The 26396-nt window shown below is 38.2% G+C and overlaps 1 protein-coding gene and 1 long non-coding RNA gene across 2 annotated transcripts; both read right to left on the bottom strand.

The window, feature by feature from the left end:
* Positions 1-1156: 1156 nt before the first annotated feature.
* Positions 1157-8705, bottom strand: LOC119882529 (polymeric immunoglobulin receptor-like). The gene is made up of 5 exons (XM_038692567.1): positions 8666-8705; positions 7152-7457; positions 6554-6865; positions 4246-4418; positions 1157-1315 (listed from the first exon to the last, which is right to left on the bottom strand). Exons 1-5 carry the CDS (start codon positions 8703-8705, stop codon positions 1157-1159), a joined length of 990 nt encoding a protein of 329 aa, XP_038548495.1.
* Positions 8706-11282: 2577 nt separating this feature from the next.
* LOC119882338 lies at positions 11283-16523 on the bottom strand. The gene is made up of 3 exons (XR_005440497.1): positions 16448-16523; positions 15394-15446; positions 11283-12465 (listed from the first exon to the last, which is right to left on the bottom strand). It is a non-coding gene; the product is annotated as an uncharacterized LOC119882338 (long non-coding RNA).
* Between the last annotated feature and the right edge of the window lie 9873 nt (positions 16524-26396).

A 26396-nucleotide genomic window follows, 5' to 3' on the forward strand; every position in this document is an offset into this window, starting at 1 on the left:
GGTCCTTGACATGAAAAAGTTTGAGAACCAGTGCTTCACAAAACTCAAGGAGATCATTCCATCTCACAATTTCTAGCAGCAGCAACATTTCAAGTGAGAAAGTTCACAACAATAAACAATCAACATGACTGACATGCTCAACTTCAGAACATGTAATTTCACCACTGTATTTCTAAACATATTGACATTATTACATTATAACTGACATTATTAAATTCACTTTCACACAGTGAGCTTGAGGATGGCAGCGCTAGGGAGTTAGAGAAAGGGACAAAGAGCAACACCAATACAGAGGGCGAATCAGAGACTGAGGAGCAAACTGGGACACAATGTCAGTCTTAATTTTACCACTAGATGACACTAAAGTAAAAAAATAAAATAAAATCCTGCATACAGTGAAATTAATAAGATTAAATGAGGAGGCTGTTACACTGGTGTTGTAAATAATAAGCAACATTTTAATGATTGTTTTCTTGTACATAAAACTATGAAATATATAATATAATAACTCAAACTACCAGTTTTAAAACAGTCTCTTTAAATTAAATCGCTTTTATCCAAAGCTTTTTATGTCAGAGGTTGCACGCCTCTGGAGCAACTAGGTGTCTTGCTCAGGGACACAATGGCAGATGGGTCACAGAGGGGGATTGAACCCAGGTCTCTCATATGTAAATTTCATATGTAAATATCATAGTATTGCAGGGAAAGGATTTTCTTTTATTTCTGGGACTCTCATTCAGACCAGGTCAACAATATACAGTATCTGTGATAAGTTAAATCAGGTAATGAGATAATAATCAGCTGTAATATAAAGCTGAGCTTCAGAAGCAAGACAAGAAAGACTCCTCTAGTAATTACAGATCGGTGCAAAAGTCCTGTTCACACCTTGGTGACTCAAACAATGTGGATGATGAAGTGAATCGTGTGTCTCTGGATTGATGGGATTTAAGTTGACAGCGTCCAACATCTGAATATCTTGGTGAAGTTCCTGAAGTCTGAGCTGGATTCATTGTAAACAACCACATCAGCAATGAATGACCTGAAACTGTTGTGTAGAGAGGATCCTCTGAAGAGCTGGACGGCTGGCTGACAGTACAGTAGGCTGGATTTTACTTCACACTAGAATATTCGTAGGCAGCAGAGCTGGGTTTGAGGATCACTGCCTCACCACCAACTCTGTCAGAGCTGTTTGGAAGTTGATGCTGGAGTAATGCTGCGAGGCAGAGGGGTTTGTGGGAAAGTTGGCAGTGGCATATATCGAGTTCATCTTATTTCCTGAGTTTGGCGTCTGCTGTATCTCCTCATAGACATGATCCTACCAGAATGAAAAATACAGTCTGAAAAAATCATATAAAATCCATATAATAAGTCTGAGTCTGAGTAACTGATATTAAATAAATACAATTTTAAAGAACAATAGCTTTTAATAATATTGTTTAAATAATTAAAGTTTTAAAACATTCCCATATACATTATATCATACAGTAACATATTTCCCATTGTAGTCTGCAGTGGTTTTTTGATAATTATCGTGGTAACAGTATAATACTTTATAGGGAGAGTTTGTTTACAAGTTATCCTCCTTGGTTTCTGTTCAGAGGCAACAGGGAAGAAACAGGGAAGAAATGTGTGTGCCAGTTGGTTATCAGAGGTGGTAGTGCTCCTGCATCTAAATTGACCACTGTAGGTAAAATATTCATAACAAACACAACAGGATCTCCACACGTAGCAAAAAGGGAGATTCTGTCACTGAAACAGTGAAAACGCTGCATCCTTGTTGGTCAATATTAATTTATATTGTTTTTTCTATGAAGTGAGAGTCCCAGAAGTTCTTTCTTATTCTTTTAACACTCATACTTGAGTAATCCAGCTATTGCACAATTATTCCAGCAATATCTATTCAACCTATACAGTACCACAACACACACAAACATTCATATATACCAACAAGTCCTCAAACCTAAACGACAACATAGGTTGTTTTTACCAATATCCAAATAAGACTCAAATGAGAGTTTTGGAAATCACGTGATCGAAGTCACATGACATAAACACGTGGAGTGACAAAGGAGGCAACATACATACAATCACTGACTGTGAAGGTTAGGATGAGGTTTGGGATCTACGGGGTTCTGTCAACGCCTTTAAGACCAGCGCTGCGTCCAAACTGCGTCTTTTTTGCTTAGGAAGGTTCCTAACTGAGTCAAGTGACCTGGAAGTATTTCGATTATTGTTGTTTTTTATTAGGCTATGGGTAAAATCGATTTAGATCACAGAGCTGCGGGCAGAGCATATACTAGGCTATTCGCTCAGCACCCCTTCTGCACGGTCACTCTCTCTCTCTCTCTCTCTCTCTCTCTCTCTCTCACACACACACACACACCTCAGTTAGGATGTCATTCTGTGGGAAACACTGTGTTTACATACAACAATTGGGATTTATGTTGATGAATGTGGGTGGGCAGGAGGGTGAGTGTGAGCAAGCATTTTCAATGTGACAACCCTGTCCATTATTTGGTAACTGTTACCCTATCTGCCTTTTTGCTATCATTGTCAACTATCTTAAAATTTACTAGCTCCTTGCAAACTCAGCCGCTTGTTGAGAGGCAAGCGCTGGGCGCTGAGTGTTTTTTCCGGTCACAGAAAGTGAAAAAATGTTCAGCTTGGAGCTCAACACAGCGCTGGTCAATGGTCTTACCCAGCCGTTCTATCACAGTGCTGGGGGGGGGGCTCTTTAACCTTGGGGTGGTGATGGGGAAGTGGATAAGATGCATGCCTTTCATGTGAGAGACCTCGGTTCAAATCCACTGTGAAACACCAATGTGTCCCTGAGCAAGACTCTTAACCCCTAGTGTCTCCAGAGGCGTGCGACCTCTGACGTATAGAGCAATTGCAAGCTGCTTTGGATAAAAGCATCAGCTAAATTAATAAATGTCTTCATGCAGAGCCTATCCTACACTTTGTGGTGACATTTTTACATTTAGTAAAATTAACTTGCCTACTTGCAGCACATCACACACATATTATAATATAAATAGCAGGTGGTAAAGGAAAAGTTCATGATAATTTTTCAATTATAGTAGTCCATCTCTGGGATGGATCTCTAATTCATTTAATTTACTATTTTAAAGATTAAACATGACAATTAACTTTAATCTTGTTATTTTCAACAAAGTTTTGTGTTGGAGTTTGTGTTATTCAAAATTTTGACACCAAGATTAAAGATTTTACAGCAAATGTATAACGGTTCCACATATCAGTCATCGGTCGGCCCAAAAAAAAAATCCTTAATCGATCCTTAATGCGTTTGCATTGTACTGCCACTAGAGGTCGCTTACATCAATAAACGTAAACATGAGTCATAATTTTGTGTGGCTTAAACACGGTTATTTTTTTTCTGTAGAGGACAGTTGTATTTATATACTGACCTTTTTGTGCTGTGCTGCTGCTCCATTTCTTGTGTTCTTTAAAGGTGAAAATCCTGGAAGAAGCAAAAGTAAGATAACAATAGCTGAGTAAAAAAGTAGAAGGACATAAATGGATTAATTTCACCAATTTTTATCAAATTGAGACACTACCTCTTTAAGCCTTTAACTTTAAGCCTTAAAGCGACATTATTATTCCCATAACGCACTGAAACATGGCTGGTAGCAACTTAAAACATATTCCTGAGGACCTCTATCCATTTATCTCAGATTCATGGTCCTCGGGTCCATGCGACTGTTTTTTTATTATTATTATTAATATTATTGCTATGTCTTATAGATATATATGTGTTTATCCTTAACCTTTCCTCTCCTATTCTCCTTATGTTATTCCTACTGTGATGTAAATTCCACAACAGTACTGACACCAAATCTCGCAAAAAACAAATTTTATATAATGTTACTTTAACCATCGGATCTTGCCTTTGTGTTTACACCTGGTATTGTTTTCTTGTTTTCTTGTTATCCTCATTGAGATTGGATCTCTCCTAAACTGCGCATGAGTAATTTCAGGTGGAGGCTAATTCGCACCAGACTCATGCTGGTGAGTTGGGGAAAATGTAAAGTTTATACTTTGTGAAATTCTGTTTTACAACAAATTTATAATTATTTGTTTCCTCTTGTAAGTCTGGCAAATAAGTGAAGTTTTTCCTTTCTTTGTATAAAAACATGTGTCCATTAACTTCAAGACATGAAAAAGAAGTCATGTTAGTCACTACAAACGATATAGAGTGTCTTCTTTGGCCTTGTTAGTCCTCACCTCCACACAGGGTGGAGCTGTTGTTAATGTGGTTTTCTGTTTACAAAATGTGAGTGTTTCTTCTGCAAACTGGTAATAACTCTTACATGCGTAGATTAGGATCAAAATCAGCACAAACAGCAGCAGCAGCACAGCTACACAGACGATCACAGTGATGACGACGTGAGGGCCACCTGCAAAATAAACCACAATTATTTTTTTTAACATGGGTCATTATCATCCACAGCTGTCTGTGTTGAGAAAATGTAAGTGGACGTTTATAGAAATTTCATTTTAACCCCCCCCGCTCTTCTCTAGCAGAAGATTTAAGAAGTCAAACGTGCTCTCTTACCAGGACTCTCTGCAGATGCAGTAGTTGACTGGGTTGAAAAAAACAGAGATGTGGATACTGCTGGTGATACTGCTGGTGATACTGAAAAAGAAAACAATTAAATTTGTGAAGAGAACAGACTGAATAACCCTTAGAGGTCAGAATGTTAATTATCCTTAAAAACATGCATAGTGAAACACTCAACACTAAATATGTTTATGAATTGATCACTTGGGTTTTAGTTGTAGCTGATGAAGTTCTGCTGTCACATCACTGCAGAACGCAGCTCTGAAGAAGTGCAGGAACTTAAAACAAGTATTAAGCAGCATCAGGATTTCACAGCCATTTGAAAAAAAAGTCAAATGTTTTTTAACAAAGCAAATTATAAGGCTTTAATGAGTTTCAGCTTAATTGCTTCTTCACATACACTATAAAGGTTCTGATTTCTTCTGCAATTTTCAATTATGATTTTGGCTTCCACAAGTTATGAAAACAAAATAATCTAGGTAAAATAATTTTTGTGAGACATTCTTTTTCGCAATGATGCTCTAGCTTTGACTTTATAATCCAGTGTGTTATGTGACCTATATGTTCAGCTCGGGCCAAGATGAAGGGTGGAGCGCTTTTGATCAAGAACAAGTAAGGAAAAACCAATTCAGCTGTTTGACGGTTGTTACACACTGTGGCAGTCCCAAAGACTGGTGCAAATAAGTTAGAAAAGAGCCTTAAGCATTTGACAGTAAACAACTGTGTGGTAACATGCCCAGATCAGACAGATCTGGTCACAAAGCACGTTTTATACTGAATGAGTTAGAGAAAATTCAAAGTTCAAGAAGATCCTTTCTTTTCAAAAAGGTCATCCATCCATCGTCAACCGCTTCTCCTGCAAACAGCTGGAGCCAATCCCAGCTTACATCGGGCGAAACGCGGGGTACACCCTGGACAGGTCACCAGTCCATCTCAGGGCCACACATAGACAGACCACCAATCACATCCACACCTAAGGACAATTTCGGAGACACCAATTAACCCAGCCTGCATTTCTTTGGATGGTGGGAGGAAGCCGGAGCACCGGACAGAACCCACGGGGACACGGGGAGAGCATGCAAACTCCCCAAATCATTGACTAATCGTGTTAATTAATCGCAATCTCAATATTATTAGTCAATAAGTGATTATGATTTTTTGCCATAATTGAGTAATAGGATGCTCTTGCCAGGATTGCTAAGTAAAAATAGAAAATAGATTAGAAAGAAAAAATATTAACTCAGTTGTGTCTTTTTAACTGAAACCAAAAAGTTTTTTTTACTGTTTCAGTTGACAGTGACTGAAATTGTATATCGCATGCAATGACAATAAAGGCAATAAAATCAAAAATGGTCTTATCTGTTTGATGGCAGGAACAGCACAGGTGTTAATAATAACATTAACAATGGCTCTGTTAAGTCATGACAGTGAGTCAGCATGAACAATATCAGGACCCTGAAACTGCAGCAGCTAAATGGAATTCAGCCCTCATTCATTTTATTATTTACACCTGTATTTTTCCTACTGTGATGTAAAAATGTCTTCTGTGAAAAAGGTCTGATGCTGCCAAATGTTTTGCTCTTTACCAAGGGAAACTAACAAACTAACTAACTGTGGTTCATTATAAAACTTCAACTGTAACTTAGGGACTCTTTATTCACGCCAACTCAGATTCTGTCACTGCTTCTTTTGCCATGGTGAATCATAGTATTGCTGATCCATGATGATGGCTTTATTTATTCACTATGCATGCAATTGCTGACTACAGGTTGACATATAGATGGATCTTCTCCCTTACAGATGAACTTCTTAATCGGAGCATCATTTCGATATCGACACCCGAATGTGAGATTCTGTCCAATATTTGGAAACTCAGTGAAGTTAGTAATTTTAGCTGTAGAGAGACAGACAGACACTTAATTTTCTGTATGAGTAGATCAAAGCTCAAAGTGTCAGATGTGTGCTGCTCACCTTCAACCTTCAGCTGTATCTTTCTGAGAGAAGCTCTGTAACTTCCTTCATGTGTTTCCACTCCACACCGGTAGACACCAGCATCATGTGAGGACACGTTACTGATGGACATGCTGAAGCTACTGTTGGTTTCTGTGAGAGTGAATGTCCCGTTTGACTTCAGAGAGGATTTTGTTGATAAAATATCCTCACAGATTGAACCGTTCTGTTTGCAGAAGAACTTGTATTTGTTTCCTGTGTGATCACATGTGATGGTGGTTTTAGCTGTTCTGTACGCAGTTTGAATAAATTGTCCCTGGCAGCCGTCTGTCTCTGCAAATAAACAAGAAATATCAAATGTGAAACTGAGATACTGTGCTAACACATGATGGAAATGCACATCACTACACTCATACAGTATGTATTGGAATATGATCTTTATGGCAAATTGATTTTGATTTTGGTTATCTAAGCAGATGATGACTTAAAATAGAAAGTGACTCTACTGAATGTGAAATTGGAGTCAAAATACTTTGCATTAAGTTCTTATCATTTTAATATGTATATATATTTAAGCGCTGGATCCAAAGAATGTATTTGAATGAAAAGTGTCTCTTACCAACGTCCAATTTCACTTCCTCTGTGTCCTGGGATGAGTCCGATCGTTGGTGAAATTTACACTGATAGTCCCCGAAGTCCTCACGTTCAAGTTGTTTAATGGCCACTCTGAGATTTGTATTTTTTGGATCATGGTACAGGGAAACTCTGCCTTTGTTTTCCCACACATCCTTCTCAGAGCTTCGTATGATTTCTTTGGGAGAAACTACATAAATACTTTGATATTTTACATTTGGTTTTGGATATTTGCAGGTGAATTCAACCCATCCTGATGCACATCCCTTCACTTCAGACAAGGCCTCACAACCTGTAGATCAAAGACAAAAGTTCACATCATGTTAGACACTGAAACGATGTGACAGATATTCATCTGAATTAGCTTTCTGTTAATGAAACAAACACTGTTTCTTGTATACATTTGCAGGATCTCTCAGCAGACAGCTCTTTGAATCAGTGGATCACAGACATTCAATGCTCAGTTGCACGTTTCTTTTAATTAAATGATTTTGACCTTTGCTTTTACACACATAATGTTATATTATTACAAGTTATTAAAGTTACCCACCTGTTAGATAATTGTGAAGCACATTTTAATTAATAATTAATTAAGCACTTTAATTTGAGCTCCTTCTACCAATTATAAGCAGTATACAAATATTGAATACATGGTTTAGAACACACTTAATGTAGTCGTAAGCTGCTATGAGGACATTTTAATAGTATCTGTCAGCAATTATATTTTTTCTTATTTAAAGAAAGATTTTATATAATTGCAACTGTGTTAATATTCTGTCATTCATCATCTGTTTACAATCCACTTTTGAGCGCCCACAGGAGGGGCTATACAAACACGTAAGTGCATTGCTGAAAGTGGAGTCTAAACCTAAATCTAAAGCAACATGTGAACAGCCTAAAATATCCTGTCTGAAAAGCTGATTTTGTTTATGTTTTTTATTTAGTTTTTTTCTCTGAAGACTAACTAATTTGAGCTAAAGAACAATTTCCTCTGTTCATTCAGATTCATTAAACCTTTAAATGACATATTGTTGTGGCATGGTCCTTGCTAGTGAAATTGTTTATATACTGATCTTGTGTTTTAGATGCTACGAGATAACATCACAAGGGAGCTGGCTATTTAAAAAAACCCCACATGAAATGTTGTCAGTGAACATTTTGCAGACATGAATTTGTCTTTTAGCCACACCGCCTCAAAGACACCTTGTTATTGTTTATTCTCTTACCATGACTGTACTGTTGTTTACAATCCTGCTGTAACATTTGTTCACAAAACGATAAATATCCTTTCTGATTTAGATTAATTCTCTTATAGCTCGACCAGAACTGGATTTTGAGGCTGAGACAGATTTCAGAGCACTGTATTGAGGGCTGTATTATATTAAACTAATACAAAATGAGAATAACCCAAACCAGACCAACCTGTTAATTATTTCAGAAGCAGAGCTGTAACAAGTGTAATCTCTAAGATCAGTAGTCCAATAGCAGCAAACGTTTTACCTGTCGTCTGTGAGAGGAAGAGAAGAAGAAAGATCTTCATTTTGTTGGATGCTGAGATCCTCCTTGTTGGTTGGTCTCCTGTATCTGCACAGCTCTATTTCCTGAACTTACATCTTATGATACCTAAAAACTACTCCTCAATTTTCTATCCTGCCCCTTTCATCTTTCTTCTTTAAGTTTTAGCCACATCTCCTCCCACCTTATACATCACTTCATTACACAGTAAATAGGAAATGACTGTAATGAGAGAGAGAGAAAACTTGTACTGTCCCCTGACACAGTGCAACAGTTATAACTTATGCAAACTACAAACTGTGAATGCGTACATCCTCATCATTATTCATGATCTGGTTTTAATCAAGTAAATTACGTACTTCATAGATCATAAATTGTGTATCTGCACAGGTGACTGAGGGAACAAACTAAAGACATTTTATTAGAATTTTTTCTCCTAAAACCTGTGGATGTTAAACCTTTGGGCAGCAGTAGCTCAGTCTGTGGGGTCTTATCTTGGGAACCGGATGGTGGTTCCGGTTCACGTCCAGCACGGATCAGTCAAAAGGATTCAGACTGGCAGCTGGAGAGGTGCCACTTCACCTCCTGGTCACTGCTGAAGGTTCACCTGAGCAAAGCCTGAACCCCTAACTGCTCAGGGAGCCTGACTGCGTGGCAGCCCCCTCACTCTGACATGTAGAGGTCCTGTTTGTGCGTTTGTATTTTGGACCTGTGTGTGACCCTGTTGGAGGGCAGTGGAAGCAACCTATGAACATCATTAACATATTATCACCTTCAAGATGAACTTGTTCGCAAAGCAGAGTGGTCATTCATCTGTCCAGTATTCTCTCTGTTAGCTTTGTTTTGGGGCTAGAACCTCTCCTGAGAGAAGATTTGACTCTTTAGCTGCTAAATGCTCGACTGTGTTCACCAGTTAGTCTCTAACTGTGTCTGTCTCCTGTTTGCTGCTGAGCAGATAGTGTACAATGGCCTTTTAGTTTTTCATTGTCAGATAGTGTTCAGCATTTAAATGGTAGGAGATACAGCTCTTTTTAAACAGAAGCTGTAATAATAAGCTGTAAAGCTTCACACGGAAATGTGGGAACAACAGTAGTGATGGCTGTGGATGAGGTCTATGTTGACACGTCTCTTACTATTATTATTTTTTATCTCCCTCTGGCTATGAGACATTCTCACCCTTAACCAGAAAAGCTATTTAAAACCAACAGGTTGCAAACCACAGGCTCACTTAAGTCTCCACCCATAGAACAAAACCACATGAAACTGCTGCTGATGGCTGATAAAATTATATTATTATATTTATAAACAGGTTATCATGTTTAATCAGGTTTAATTGGCTGAATTAGATTAAAACGTGTGGCAGTATCTGCCTTGCCTTGTTTATTGAGTGTTTTGTTGGCAGAAAAAAAAACACCTTCTGAGTACTCTGGCAAAAAGATAAACCTGGAACAACTTTTGCCAGACTGCAAAAGGAAGTCTTCGGGTAAGAAGCTGAGTGGCAAATGAAACACAAGCAAGCAGACGTTCCTTTGTAACTGGATCGCTGTATTTCTGCTGTTTATCTCACAATTAGTGCAACCAAAGATTAAACTATTGATGCTGTGATCATTTTCCAGATCTTTGTCAGATCCTGTGATCCTTTAACCTGATGGACTGTCAAACTGGGCTGGATCGTTGATGTCTCACCGTCATTTTAAACAGCACACCCCCACCATCACAGCCCCCCTGCATTGTTTTAACACTGTTATAGTCACTCCTTGTTCAATAATAATTAGTCATTCAACAAAACTGAATCAGAAAAGCATCACGGTCAGACTGAACATCCTCAGTCAGGTTATGATCTCAGGCTTTAGTGTCATTCTATTTTAGGTCACTTACAAAAAGCTCCACCCCTCATATTTTTCTACCACACATCATTGCAGACATCAGTAAACCACAGGAAACTGTGCTTATTTGGTGATTTAAATTGAAAATGAATGTATCTAGATATTCAGCACATTAAAGTTAATTTGCTATTTGTAAAATTCTATGTGATTGTTGCATCTTTCAAGTTATTTTGATGATATCTGTAGTCTTGGTAAAAGGCATGTAGTGTTGTCTCCCACAGTGTGTCACGGTGGGATCTCAAATGGGGGTCCGTCGTCTAATGTGAGTCAGTTTTGGGGGTCCTTGACATGAAAAAGTTTGAGAACCAGTGCTTCACAAAACTCAAGGAGATCATTCCATCTCACAATTTCTAGCAGCAGCAACATTTAAAGTGAGAAAGTTCACAACAATAAACAATCAACATGATTGACATGCTCAACTTCAGAACATTGTAATTTCACCACTGTATTTCTAAATATATTGACATTATTACATTATAACTGACATTATTAAATTCACTTTCACACAGTGAGCTTGAGGATGGCAGCGCTAGGGAGTTAGAGAAAGGGACAAAGAGCAACACCAATACAGAGGGCGAATCAGAGACTGAGGAGCAAACTGGGACACAATGTCAGTCTTAATTTTACCACTAGATGACACTAAAGTAAAAAAATAAAATAAAATCCTGCATACAGTGAAATTAATAAGATTAAATGAGGAGGCTGTTACACTAGTGTTGTAAATAATAAGCAACATTTTAATGATTGTTTTCTTGTACATAAAACTATGAAATATATAATATAATAACTCAAACTACCAGTTTTAAAACAGTCTCTTTAAATTAAGTCGCTTTTATCCAAAGCTTTTTATGTCAGTGGTTGCACGCCTCTGGAGGAATTAGGGGTTAAGTGTCTTGCGCAGGGACACATCAGTGGAGGGGTCACAGGGGGAGATTGAACCCAGGTCTCAAGGCATGTATCTTATCCACTGCACCATCACCAACTCAGCTGTCAAGGTAATGTAAAATAATGATTTGATCCCAGTGCAGTTGTCTAGTTGGTGTGTTTAACGTCACTAAATGAGTAAATAACTGACCAAAACAAAAAGAGGAATAGCCACTTTATCTGGAAATTAAATGTGAATTCAAATGGTCAATGTAGTCGTCAAAAATATTTTCTCAAAATATGTTCTCAATGTGCAAGTTTTCACATAAAAATATCACTGAATTGTAGGGAAAGGATTTTCTTTTATTTCTAGGACTCTGATTCAGACCAGGTCAACAATATACAGTATCTGTGATAAGTTAAATCAGGTAATGAGATAATAATCAGCTGTAATATAAAGCTGAGCTTCAGAAGCAAGACAAGAAAGACTCCTCTAGTAATTACAGATCGGTGCAAAAGTCCTGTTCACACCTTGGTGACTCAAACAATGTGGATGATGAAGTGAATCGTGTGTCTCTGGATTGATAGGATTTAAGTTGACAGCGTCCAACATCTGAATATCTTGGTGAAGTTCCTGAAGTCTGAGCTGGATTCATTGTAAACAACCACATCAGCAATGAATGACCTGAAATTTTGACCATACATGTAGTAAATGTCATAAATTGACAGGGCTGATCTTTGCTCAGTGCTGCTGTGGCATGTTGACTGTTGTGTAGAGAGGATCCTCTGAAGAGCTGGACGGCTGGCTGACTGTACAGCAGGCTGGATTTTACTTCACAGTAGAATATTCGTAGGCAGCAGAGCTGGGTTTGAGGATCACTGCCTCACCACCAACTCTGTCAGAGCTGTTTGGAAGTTGACGCTGGAGTAATGCTGCGAGGCAGAGGGGTTTGTGGGAAAGTTGGCAGTGGCATAAATCGAGTTCATCTTATTTCCTGAGTTTGGCGTCTGCTGTATCTCCTCATAGACATGATCCTACCAGAATGAAAAATACAGTCTGAAAAAATCATATAAAATCCATATAATAAGAACTGAGTCTGAGTAACTGATATTAAATAAATACAATTTTAAAGAACAATAGCTTTTAATAATATTGTTTAAATAATTAAAGTTTTAAAACATTCCTATATACATTATATCATACAGTAACATATTTCCCATTGTAGTCTGCAGTGGTTTTTTGATAATTATCTCGTGGTAACAGTATAATACTTTATAGGGAGAGTTTATCCTCCTTGGTTTCTGTTCAGAGGCAACAGGGAAGAAACAGGAAAGAAATGTGTGTGCCAGTTGGTTATCAGAGGTGGTAGTGCTCCTGCATCTAAATTCGACCACTGTAGGTAAAATATTCATAACAAACGCAACAGGATCTCCACACGTAGCAAAAAGGGAGATTCAGTCACTGAAACAGTGAAAACTCTGCATCCTTGTTGGTCAATATTAATTTATATTGTTTTTTCTATGAAATGAGAGTCCCAGAAGTTCTTTCTTATTCTTTTAACACTCATACTTGAGTAATCCAGCTATTGCACAATTATTCCAGCAATATCTATTCAACCTATACAGTACCACAACACACACAAACATTCATATATACCAACAAGTCCTCAAACCTAAAAGACAACATCGTTTTTACCAATATCCAAATATGACTCAAATGAGCGTTTTGGAAATCACGTGATCTAAGTCACATGACATAAACACGTGGAGTGACACAAAGGAGGCAACATACATACAATCACTGACTGTGAAGGTTAGGATGAGGTTTGGGATCTACGGGGTTCTGTCAACGCCTTTAAGACTAGGGCTGCGTCCAAACTGCGTCTTTTTTGCTTAGGAAGGTTCCTAACTGAGTCAAGTGACCTGGAAGTATTTCGATTATTGTTGTTTTTTAGTAGGTTATGGGTAAAATCGATTTTGATCACAGAGCTGCGGGCAGAGCATATACTAGGCTATTCGCTCAGCACCCCTTCTGCACGGTCGCTCTCTCTCTCTCTCTCTCTCTCTCTCTCTCTCTCTCTCACCTTACGCTGTCATTCTGTGGGAAACACCCTGTCCATTATTTGGTAACTGTTACCCTATCTGCCTTTTTGCTATGTGATGCCTTTAGATGGCGGACACATCTTTCTTTGACCTCATGACGTTTTCCATCGAGGTCAAAGAAAGGTGGTTAGGAAAGAAGATTATTCTTGACTTTTCGAACGCAGCCTAATATGGTTAGCTAACTAGCTAACCCTGAAACTATGAAGTTAGTTAATGCTAATTAACTTTATTAAAAAAAAACAAACATCTTGTTTCACATTGGAACTCAGGTGAAAGGCGGCTAAATTGCTTTCCTCCAACAAACCCACCACCACAGGAGTGCAACTTTATGGCTTTATATAATAAGGGACCGTCTGGTCTGGCCGATTATCGGCGGCAATATTCAGCAGTTTTCCAATAATCTGCATCGGTCATTTCAAAAACAGATTGTCGATATAATCAATTAATTAAAAAATGTGCTCCTTTGGCTCTGATGCAGCCGCTTCTTTCAGTCTGTACTCACCCCTCTGTGTGGTGGAGCAATGTCCCGCCCACAGTACTAGCTGATTGGTTACAAGTCACGAGTAATAGCCTATCAACACTGACTATTGTGCGGAAGTAGCCAATAGAACAAGCGAGCCACCACACTGTGGCCCCTCCTCTCCCATGTCAGCAGAGCTCCGCAAATACACACACGTGGAGCAAAGTCAGCGGAGATCATTGTAGGTTACACAAGTTGACCATAACGACGCCCGTTACTGTAAGTAAGTGCAGCAAAAACAGCAATACTAGTAAAATGCTGATACTGCATCAGCACAAAAAGCAGGGACATGCACTAAGCGATATTTAATCTGCTCTGTTTCATCCACCGCAGCTGTGTTTTGGTTTTACATAAGCACATGTAGGTAGTTAGCTAGGCTAATAGCTAGTTATAAACTAGCTAAATCTCTCTGGTTGTAGCCTGTTTAGCTGAGATGATACGTATCTTAAAATTTACTAGCTCCTTGCAAACTCAGCCGCTTGTTGAGAGGCAAGCGCTGGGCGCTGAGTGTTTTTTTCCGGTCACAGAGAGTGAAAAAATGTTCAGCTTGGAGCTCAACGCAGCGCTGGTCAATGTCACTTCTTACCCAGCCGTTCTATCACAGTGCTGGGGGGGTTGGGACAAACACCACCACCTCAGCTCTTTAACCTTGGGGTGGTGATGGGGCAGTGGATAAGATGCATTCCTTTTGTGTGAGAGACCTGGGTTCAGATCCACTGTGAAACACCATTGTGTCCCTGAGCAAGACTCTTAACCCCTAGTTGCTCCAGAGGCGTGCGACCTCTGACATATAGAGCAATTGTAAGGCAATTGTTATAAAAGCGTCAGCTAAATTAATAAATGTAAATGTCTTCATGCAGAGCCTATCCTACACTTTGTGGTGACATTTTTACATTTAGTAAAATTAACTTGCCTACTTGCAGCACATCACACACATATTATAATATAAATAGCAGGTGGTAAAGGAACAGTTTATGATAATTTTTCAGTTATAGTAGTCCATCTCTGGGATGGATCTCTAATTCATTTAATTTATTATTTTAAAGATTAAACATGACAATTAACTTTAATCTTGTTATTTTCAACAAAGTTTTGTGTTGGAGTTTGTGTTATTCAAAATTTTGACACCAAGATTAAAAATTTTACAGCAAATATATAACGGTTCCACATATCAGTCATCGGTCAGCCCAAAACAAAAAAAACACCAGTCGATGCTTAATGTGTTTGCATTGTACTGCCACTAGAGGTTGCTTACATCAATACACGTAAACATGAGTCGTAATTCTGTGTGGCTTAAACTCATTTTTTTCTGTAGAGGACAGTTGTATTTATACACTGACCTTTTTGTGCTGTGCTGCTGCTCCATTTCTTGTGTTCTTTAAAGGTGAAAATCCTGGCAGAAGCAAAAGTAAGATAACAATAGCTGAGTAAAAAAGTAGAAGGACATAAATGGATTAATTTCACCAATTTTTATCAAATTGAGACACTACCTCTTTAAGCCTTTAACTTTAAGCCTTAAAGCGACATTATTATTCCCATAACGCACTGAAACATGGCTGGTAGCAACTTAAAACATATTCCTGAGGACCGCTATCCATTTATCTCAGATTCATGGTCCTCGGGTCCATGCGACTGGTTTTATTTCTGGTTTGCAACCCATACACCTTGTTTATTACGGTCATGTGTAACATCAATTGACAATTAGATCAAACGCGGCTATTGTATGTAACACTTGTTATGTCAGAAATTTGTGTCCTCTTACATTTCATTTTTTATGTATGATCTTCTTATATTATTATTATTAATATTATTGCTATGTCTTATAGATATATATGTGTTTATCCTTAACCTTTCCTCTCCTATATTCCTTATGTTATTCCTACTGTGATGTAAATTTCCACAACAGTACTGACACCAAATCTCGCAAAAAACAAATTTTATATAATGTTACTTTAACCATCGGATCTTGCCTTTGTGTTTACACCTGGTATTTTTTCTTGTTTTCTTGTTATCCTCATTGAGATTGGATCTCTCCTAAACTGCGCATGAGTAATTTCAGGTGGAGGCTAATTCGCACCAGACTCATGCTGGTGAGTTGGGGAAAATGTAAAGTTTATACTTTGTGAAATTCTGTTTTACAACAAATTTATAATTATTTGTTTCCTCTTGTAAGTCTGGCAAATAAGTGAAGTTTTTCCTTTCTTTGTATAAAAACAATGTGTCCATTAACTTCAAGACATGAAAAAGAAGTCATGTATAGTCACTACAAACGATATAGAGTGTCTTCTTTGGCCTTGTTAGTCCTCACCTCCACACAGGGTGGAGCTGTTGTTAATGTGGTTTTCTGTTTACAATATGTGAGTGTTTCTTCTGCAAACTGGTAATAACTCTTACATGCGTAGATTAGGATCAAAATCAGCACAAACAGCAGCAGCAGCACAGCTACACAAACGATCACAGTGATGACGACGTCAGGGCCACCTGCAAAATAAACCACAATTATTTTTTTCAACATGGGTCATTATCATCCACAGCTGTCTGTGTTGAGAAAATGTAAGTGGACGTTTATAGAAATTTCATTTTAACCCCCCCCCCGCTCTTCTCTAGCAGAAGATTTAAGAAGTCAAACGTGCTCTCTTACCAGGACTCTCTGCAGATGCAGTAGTTGACTGGGTTGAAAAAACAAGGGATGTGGATACTGCTGGTGATACTGCTGGTGATACTGCTGGTGATACTGCTGGTGATACTGCTGGTGATACTGCTGGTGATACTGCTGGTGATACTGCTAGTGATACTGCTGGTGATACTGAAAAAGAAACCCATTTAAATTTGGCAAGAGAACAGACAGAATAACCCTTAGAGATCATAATGTTAATTATCCTTAAACAGTATAAAACATGCATAGTGAAACACTCAACACTAAATCTGTTTATGAATTGATCACTTGGGTTTTAGTTGTAGCTGATGAAGTTCTGCTGTCACATCACTGCAGAACGCTGCACTGAAGAAGTGCAGGAACTTAAAACAAGCATTAAGCAGCATCAGGATTTCACAGCCATTTGAAAAAAAAGTCAAATGTTTTTTTAACAAAGCAAATTATAAGGCGTTAATGAGTTTCAGCTTAATTGCTTCTTCACATACACTATAAAGGTACTGATTTCTTCTACAATTTTTAATTATGATTTTGGCTTCCACAAGTTATGAAAACAAAATAATCTAGGTAAAATAATTTTTGTGAGACATTCTTTTTCGCAATGATGCTCTCGCTTTGACCAGTGTGTTATGTGACCTATATGTTCAGCTCGGGCCAAGATGAAGAGCAAGTAAGGAAAAACCAATTCAGCTGTTTGACGGTTGTTACACACTGTGACAGTCCCAAAGACTGGTGCAAATAAGTTAGAAAAGAGCCTTAAGCATATGACAGTAAACAACTGTGTGGTAACATGCCCAGATCAGACAGATCTGGTCACAAAGCACGTTTTATACTGAATGAGTTAGAGAAAATTCAAAGTTCAAGAAGATCCTTTTTTTTCAAAAAGGTCATCCATCCATCGTCAACCGCTTATCCTGCAAACAGGGTCGCGGGGAGCTGGAGCCAATCCCAGCTTACATCGGGCGAAACGCGGGGTACACCCTGGACAGGTCACCAGTCCATCTCAGGGCCACACATAGACAGACAACCAATCACATCCACACCTAAGGACAATTTCAGAGACACCAATTAACCCAGCCTGCATGTCTTTGGATGGTGGGAGGAAGCCGGAGCACCTGGACAGAACCCACGCGGACACGGGGAGAGCATGCAAACTCCCCAAATCATTGACTAATCGTGTTAATTAATCACAATCTCAATATTATTAGTCAATAAGTGATTATGATTTTTTGCCATAATTGAGTAATAGGATGCTCTTGCCAGGATTGCTAGGTAAAAATAGAAAATAGATTCGAAAGAAAAAATATTAACTCAGTTGTGTCTTTTTAACTGAAACCAAAACGTTTTTTTTACTGTTTCAGCTGACAGTGACTGAAATTGTATATCACATGCAATGTGTCTGTTTAATCAAGATCAATACATGAAACAGATAAAACTATCTCAGTTTTTTGAGGGGCCTTTTCAACTGCAACCCTAAAGTCATTATTATTGTTTCAGCTGACAGTGACTGAAATATGTCTTATCTGTTTGATGGCAGGAAAAGCACAAGTGTTAATAATAACATTAACAATGGATCTGTTATATTCAAGTCTAACAGTAAGTCATGACAGTGAGTCAGCATGAACAATATCAGGACCTTGAAACTGCAGCAGCGAAATGGAATTCAGCCCTCATTCATTTATTATTTACACCTGTGTTTTCCTAATGTGATGTAAAAATGTCTTCTGTGACAAAGGTCTGATACTGTGTTTTGCACTTTACCACAGAGAAACTAACTGTGGTTCATTATAAAACTGTACCTTATTTATCTTTATTCACGCCAACTCAGATTCTGTCACTGCTTCTTCTGCTTTACCCGTCGCCAGGGTGAATCGTAGTATTGGCGATCCATTGATGATGGCTTTATTTATGTCTTGCATGCACTTGGAGGTTAATATAGTCAGAGCTGATACAACTGATAGTCAACTACATCCACACAATAAAACAACATCACTCACCGACAGTCATCACCAGTTTGTGGAAGAATTTGTTGCTGAATGTTTTGTCAGTGGTTTCTGCTCCACACCAGTATGTCCCAGTGTCGTCTGTTGTTACGTCTCTCACTGTTATGGTGATATTTCTCTTGTTTTTGTCCTCCTTCATAGAAAACTTCCCAGTGGTCTTGTTGCGCTGTGTGCTTAATAAAGGCTCACATATAGATGGATCTTCTCCCTTACAGATGAATTTGTTTATCAGAGTATAATTTGGATATCGACACCAGTATGTAAGATTCTGTCCAACAGTTGGAGACTTTGTAAAGTTAGTAATAGAAGCTGTAGAGACACAGACAGACATCGGTGTGTATCAGTGACTGTATTTAACAACATTTTTCAGTGACACCAAAATTATCTGTGTGAGTAAATCAAAGCTCAAAGTGTCAGATGTTTGCTGCTCACCTTTAACTTCCAGCTTTATCTTTCTGAGAGCAGCTCTGTAACTTCCTTCATGTGTTTCCACTCCACACCAGTAGACACCAGCATCATGTGAGGACACGTTACTGATGGACACGCTGAAGCTACTGTTGGTTTCTGTGAGAGTGAATGTCCCGTTTGACTTCAGAGAGGATTTTGTTGATAAAATATCCTCACAGATTGAACCTTTCTGTTTGCAGAAGAACTTGTATTTGTTTCCTGTGTAATCACATGTGATGGTGGTTTTAGCTGTTCTGTACGCAGTTTGAATAAAATGTCCCTGGCAGCCGTCTGTCTCTGCAAATAAACAAGAAAGGTAAAATGTGAAACTGTGATAATGTGCTAACACATGATGGAAATGCAAATCACCACACTCATACAGTAAAGTGTGAATCATGTTAAATCTGCTTTTATTGCAAATTGATCTCCATTTTGTTTATCTGAGTAGATGATGACTTGAAATAGAAATTGACTCTAGTGAATGTGAAATTAGAGTCAAAATAGTCTGGAAATTTATAACCAACATCTGTAACATTCATTTTAATAAAAAGTGAGTGCCTCTTACCAACGTCCAAGTCCAATTCCACTGTGTCACATGAGTCAGGTAGTTGGTTAAATTTACAGGTGTACTTCCCAAAGTTCTCACGTTCAGTTTTATTAATGGCCACCCTGAGATGTTTTTTTTTTGGATCATGGTACAGGAAAACTCTGCCGTTGTTTTCCCACACATTCTTTAGAGCACTTCGTATGGTTTCTTTGGGATTAACTAAATCAATACTTTCATATTTTACATTTGGTTTTGGATATTTGCAGGTGAATTTAATCCATCCTACTGGGCATCCCTTCACTTTAGACAAGACCTCATGACCTGTAGATCAAAGACAAAAGTTCACAACATGACACTTGACAGACTGTCATCTGAATTAGCTCTCTATCAATGCAACATTGCAACTTTACTTTGAGCTCAATATTTACCACTTGGAAGCAGTATACAAACATTTAATACATTCTTTTAACACACTATAATGTAGTTATAGGCTGCTATGAGGACAGTATCTGTCAGCAATTATAATATCTTATTTAAAGATATATTTTATATAATTGTAACTGTGTTTTAATATACAGTCACTCATCATCGGTTTAGCAGCCTCTACTTTTGAGTGCCCACAGGAGGGGCTATACAAACACATTAATTAAAAGTTTTTAGCTGGAAGTGGTTTTTAAATTTAAATCTAAAAGAACACTTGAACAGCCTAAAATATCATGTTTGAAAAGTAGATTCTAATGAATTAATTTGAGCTAAAGAACAGCTAAACCCAGGAGTGGTCGTTGGTTGTCTGGCTCGGAGTAAAAAACAATTGTCCAGCCCAGAACCTCATATAGCTTCAGCTGAATTTCTAAATGTATTCTCACATCCTTTAGGAAATGATCTCTTCGCAGCTAGTATTAGTCACAATAACAGTGAACAGTAAGACTTTCAATGCACATACAGAAATGTGAGTATTATTTTGTAAGAATTGATAAAATGTGCATCTATCCTTAAAAAGTGAAGTATCTACATCTGTGTAAATAAAATTGATCACTTGTTAAGGGTTTTGGTTGTTGCTGATAGAGTTCTGTTGTCACATCACTGCAGTTCGCTGCTCTGAAAATGGATTTGCAGGAAATGAAAACAAGAGCACAAATAGCAACAAGATATCTTTCTGCAGACTGAGTCAGCCAGTGACAGGATATCCCAGTTGACTGCCTTTGTAACAGCATTTCAAAATCTACTACATGCTTACATATGGATGAAATAGGATGCTGTTTAATCAAGATCAATACATGAAACAGATAAAACTTTCTCAGTTTTTGAGGGGCCTTTTCAACTGCAACCCTAAATTCATTATTATTGTTTCAGCTTACAGTGACTGAAATATGTCTTATCTGTTTGATGGCAGGAAAAGCACAAGTGTTCATAATAACATTAACAATGGCTCTGTTATATTCAAGTCTAACAGTAAGTCATGACAGTGAGTCAGCATGAACAATATCAGGACCCTGAAACTGCAGCAGCTAAATGGAATTCAGCCCTCATGTATTTTATTGTTTACACCTGTGTTTCTCCTTCTGTGATGTAAAAATGTCTTTTGTGAAAAGGTCAATTGCTGTCAAGTGTTTTGCACTTTACCACAGAGAAAATAACTGATTCTCTCACTACTTCTTTTGCTTTACCTGTCGCCATGGTGAATCATTGGATTGCAGATCAATTGATGATGGCTTTAGTTATTCATCATGCATGTAATATGAGGTTAACATACTCAGAGCTGATACAACTGATGGTCAGTTAGGGTTAAACCAGCTTTCTGGAACAGGACCCTGAAACTCTACAGACCAATATTTATTAAAATAACTTTATAAGATGAAATAAGAGTCCAGCAGTAATCAATAATTACTATAGCTTTCTTTTCATGCTTGTCATCCAACTATTACCCTCCTACAATCTGAACCAGGATCAGATTACATCCACACAATAAAAAACATCACTCACCTACAGTCATCACCAGCTTTTGAAGAATTTGTTGCTGTGTGTTTTGTCAGTGGTTTCTGCTCCACACCAGTATGTCCCAGTGTCGTCTGTTGTTACGTTTCTCACTGTTATGGTGATCTTTCTCTTGTTTTTGTCTCCTTCATAGAAAACCTCCCAATGGTCTTGTTGCGCTGTGTGCTTAATAGAGGTTTACATATAGATGGATCTTCTCCCTTACAGATGAATTTGTTTATAAAAGAATCATTTGGATATCGACACCAGTATGTGAGATTCATCCAACAGTTGGAAACGTGGTGAAGTTAGTATAGAAGCTGTAGAGAGACAGACAGAAAGACATCGTTGTGTATCAGTGACTGTATTTAACAACATATTTCAGAGACACTTTAATTATCTGTGTGAGAAAATCAAAGCTAAAAGAGTCAGATGTGTGCTGCTCACAGTTAACCTTCAGCTCACAGATTAACCGTTCTGTTTGCAGAATAACTTGTGTTTGTTTCCTGTGTGATCTCATGTGATGGTGGTTTTAGCTGTTCTGTACGCAGTTTGTTTAAATTGATTCTGGCAGCCGTCTGTCTCAGAAAGGTAAAACCGGAATTAAAATACAGTAATGCTGTGCTAACACGTGGTCACCACACTCATAAGGTGTGAATGATATTGATAATATTCTAAACACTCAAATACGCTTTACAGGGGTTAAAAAAGAAAAGGAGGGAGAGAGGGGAAGGACAGAACTGGAGAATGCAGTCTTGAATGGTGGGTTTTGAGGGTCTGTTTGAAAGATAGCATGGAGATAGGGGATGGTGAGGAACCCAGAGTCAGAGGAAGTATGTCATTGGGTGATTTTAAGTAGGGCAGTTTGAGTGAGTATCGACAACTCGCTCATGGATTGTGGACAGAGAAAGAATGATGGAGATGGGCCTGCAGTTGTTCAGGGTGTCGGGGTCGAGTCCAATGGACAATGAGGAGTTGCTTACATTGGTGATGAGTGGGGAGAGTGTTACATCTGCTTTTTTTGGAATCTGATCTTCATGGCAAATTGATTTCTCTACTGGATGTGGAAGCAAAATAATTTAGAGTAGTGGCACCACACTTTACATGTACAGTATGAAAGCTGAATTAAATCAGTTACGCCTCGATACATAAAAAGCAAAGAGAGAATATGTTTCTGAAATTTCATTTAATTCATTAGATGTGCATTGTTGTAAAGGTCGATGTCAAATTTAGGTGTACTTCCCAAAGTCCTCATGTTCTGTTAGTTTAATGGCCACCCTGAGATTTTAATTTAGCAATTTTAATGTCAGCAATTATTACTTTTTTGAAGACATTTAATAGTTTGCGACTGTGTTTTAATAAACTGTCATTCATTTGTTTATTTACCAGCCTCCACTGATGGGCACCCACAGGAGGGGCTATACAAACACGTTGATAATATTATTGCTGAAAGTGGCGTCTACAGTCATCAACTCCTGAACACCCTAAAATATCATGTCTGAAAAGCTTTTTCTTCCACCATTACTGTACTGTTCCTCACAATCCTGCTCTAACATTTGTACATAAAACTATAAATATCCTTTCAGACTTAAAATATTTCTCTTATAGCCTGAACAGAACTGGATTTTGAGGCTGAGACCAATTTCAGTGTTTACAAAAATTGGATGTCGATTATTTTTCATCATGTAAATATATTTTTTAAATTATTGTTTTTTGTGACCAACTTTTACTGAGTGAGACATCTTAACTGTGAAGTCAGTGCTCTACGAGCAGGGCTGTAACAAGTGTAATCTCTAAGATCAGTAGTCCAATAGCAGCAAACGTTTTACCTGTCATCAGTGAGAGGAAGAGAAGAAGAAAGATCTTCATTTTGTTGGATGCTGAGATCCTCCTTGTTGGTTGGTCTCCTGTATCTGCACAGCTCTATTTCCTGAACTTACATCTTATGATACCTAAAAACTACTCCTCAATTTTCTATCCTGCCCCTTTCATCTTTCTTCTTTAAGTTTTAGCCACATCTCCTCCCACCTTATACATCACTTCATTACACAGTAAATAGGAAATGACTGTAATGAGAGAGAGAGAAAACTTGTACTGTCCCCTGACACAGTGCAACAGTTATAACTTATGCAAACTACAAACTGTGAATGCGTACATCCTCATCATTATTCATGATCTGGTTTTAATCAAGTAAATTACGTACTTCATAGATCATAAATTGTGTATCTGCACAGGTGACTGAGGGAACAAACTAAAGACATTTTATTAGAATTTTTTTCTCCTAAAACCTGTGGATGTTAAACCTTTGGGCAGCAGTAGCTCAGTCTGTGGGGTCTTATCTTGGGAACCGGATGGTGGTTCCGGTTCACGTCCAGCACGGATCAGTCAAAAGGAGTTCAGACTGGCAGCTGGAGAGGTGCCACTTCACCTCCTGGTCACTGCTGAAGGTTCACCTGAGCAAAGCCTGAACCCCTAACTGCTCAGGGAGCCTGACTGCGTGGCAGCCCCCTCACTCTGACATGTAGAGGTCCTGTTTGTGCGTTTGTATTTTGGACCTGTGTGTGACCCTGTTGGAGGGCAGTGGAAGCAACCTATGAACATCATTAACATATTATCACCTTCAAGATGAACTTGTTCGCAAAGCAGAGTGGTCATTCATCTGTCCAGTATTCTCTCTGTTAGCTTTGTTTTGGGGCTAGAACCTCTCCTGAGAGAAGATTTGACTCTTTAGCTGCTAAATGCTCGACTGTGTTCACCAGTTAGTCTCTAACTGTGTCTGTCTCCTGTTTGCTGCTGAGCAGATAGTGAACAATGGCCTTTTAGTTTTTCATTGTCAGATAGTGTTCAGCATTTAAATGGTAGGAGATACAGCTCTTTTTAAACAGAAGCTGTAATAATAAGCTGTAAAGCTTCACATGGAAATGTGGAACAACAGTAGTGATGGCTGTGGATGAGGTCTATGTTGACACGTCTCTTACTATTATTATTTTTTTATCTCCCTCTGGCTATGAGACATTCTCACCCTTAACCAGAAAAGCTATTTAAAACCAACAGGTTGCAAACCACAGGCTCACTTAAGTCTCCACCCATAGAACAAAACCACATGAAACTGCTGCTGATGGCTGATAAAAACAGGTTATCATGTTTAATCAGGTTTAATTGGCTGAATTAGATTAAAACGTGTGGCAGTATCTGCCTTGCCTTGTTTTATTGAGTGTTTTGTTGGCAGAAAAAAAAAAACACCTTCAGAGTACTCTGGCAAAAAGATAAACCTGGAACAGCTTTTGCCAGACTGCAAAAGGAAGTCTTCGGGTAAGAAGCTGAGTTGGCAAATGAAACACAAGCAAGCAGACGTTCCTTTGTAACTGGATCGCTGTATTTCTGCTGTTTATCTCACAGTCAGTGCAACCAAATATTAAACTATTGATGCTGTGATCATTTTCCAGATCTTTTGTCAGATCCTGTGATCCTTTAACCTGATGGACTGTCAAACTGGGCTGGATCGTTGATGTCTCACCGTCATTTTAAACAGCACACCCCCACCATCACAGCCCCCCTGCATTGTTTTAACACTCCTTGTTCAATAATAATTAGTCATTTAACAAAACTGAATTAGAAAAGCATCACGGTCAGACTGAACATCCTCAGTCAGGTTATGATCTCAGGCTTTAGTGTCATTCTATTTTAGGTCACTTACAAAAAGCTCCACCCCTCATATTTTTCTACACACATCATTGCAGACATCAGTAAACCACAGGAAACTGTGCTTATTTGGTGATTTAAATTCAAAATGAATGTATCTAGATATTCAGCACATTAAAGTTAATTTGCTATTTGTAAAATTCTATGTGATTGTTGCATCTTTCAAGTTATTTTGATGATATCTGTAGTCTTGGTAAAAGGCATGTAGTGTTGTCTCCCACAGTGTGTCACGGTGGGATCTCAAATGAGGGTCCGTCGTCTAATGTGAGTCAGTTTTGGGGGTCCTTGACATGAAAAAGTTTGAGAACCAGTGCTTCACAAAACTCAAGGAGATCATTCCATCTCACAATTTCTAGCAGCTGCAACATTTAAAGTGAGAAAGTTCACAACAATAAACAATCAACATGACTGACATGCTCAACTTCAGAACACTGTAATTTCACCACCGTATTTCTAAACATATTGACATTATTACATTATAACTGACATTATTAAATTCACTTTCACACAGTGAGCTTGAGGATGGCAGCGCTAGGGAGTTAGAGAAAGGGAAGAAGAGCAACACCAATACAGAGGGCGAATCAGAGACTGAGGAGCAAACTGGGACACAATGTCAGTCTTAATTTTACCACTAGATGACACTAAAGTAAAAAAATAAAATAAAATCCTGCATACAGTGAAATTAATAAGATTAAATGAGGAGGCTGTTACACTGGTGTTGTAAATAATAAGCAACATTTTAATGATTGTTTTCTTGTACATAAAACTATGAAATATATAATATAATAACTCAAACTACCAGTTTTAAAACAGTTTCTTTAAATTAAGTCGCTTTTATCCAAAGCTTTTTATGTCAGAGGTTGCACGCCTCTGGAGCAACTAGGTGTCTTGCTCAGGGACACAATGGCAGATGGGTCACAGAGGGGGATTGAACCCAGGTCTCTCATATGTAAATTTCATATGTAAATATCATAGTATTGTAGGGAAAGGATTTTCTTTTATTTCTGGGACTCTGAT

Source organism: Micropterus salmoides, unplaced genomic scaffold, assembly GCF_014851395.1.
Source record: "Micropterus salmoides isolate LMB-PRFRI ecotype aquatic unplaced genomic scaffold, ASM1485139v1 Ms_hic_scaffold_3, whole genome shotgun sequence".
NCBI lineage: Eukaryota > Metazoa > Chordata > Actinopteri > Centrarchiformes > Centrarchidae > Micropterus > Micropterus salmoides.

What these genes read in the sequence shown, in the direction of transcription:
- LOC119882529 (XM_038692567.1), bottom strand. Translation starts at nt 8,705, where the DNA reads ATGAAGATCTTTCTTCTTCTCTTCCTCTCACAGACGACAG. An exon ending in GATACAGCTGAAGGTTGAAG is followed by an intron (nt 4,419 to 6,553) that starts GTGAGCAGCACA and finishes TTTATTTTGCAG; the next exon opens with GTGGCCCTCACGTCGTCATC. An exon ending in CAGCTCCACCCTGTGTGGAG is followed by an intron (nt 1,316 to 4,245) that starts GTGAGGACTAAC and finishes TCATTCTGGTAG; the next exon opens with GATCATGTCTATGAGGAGAT.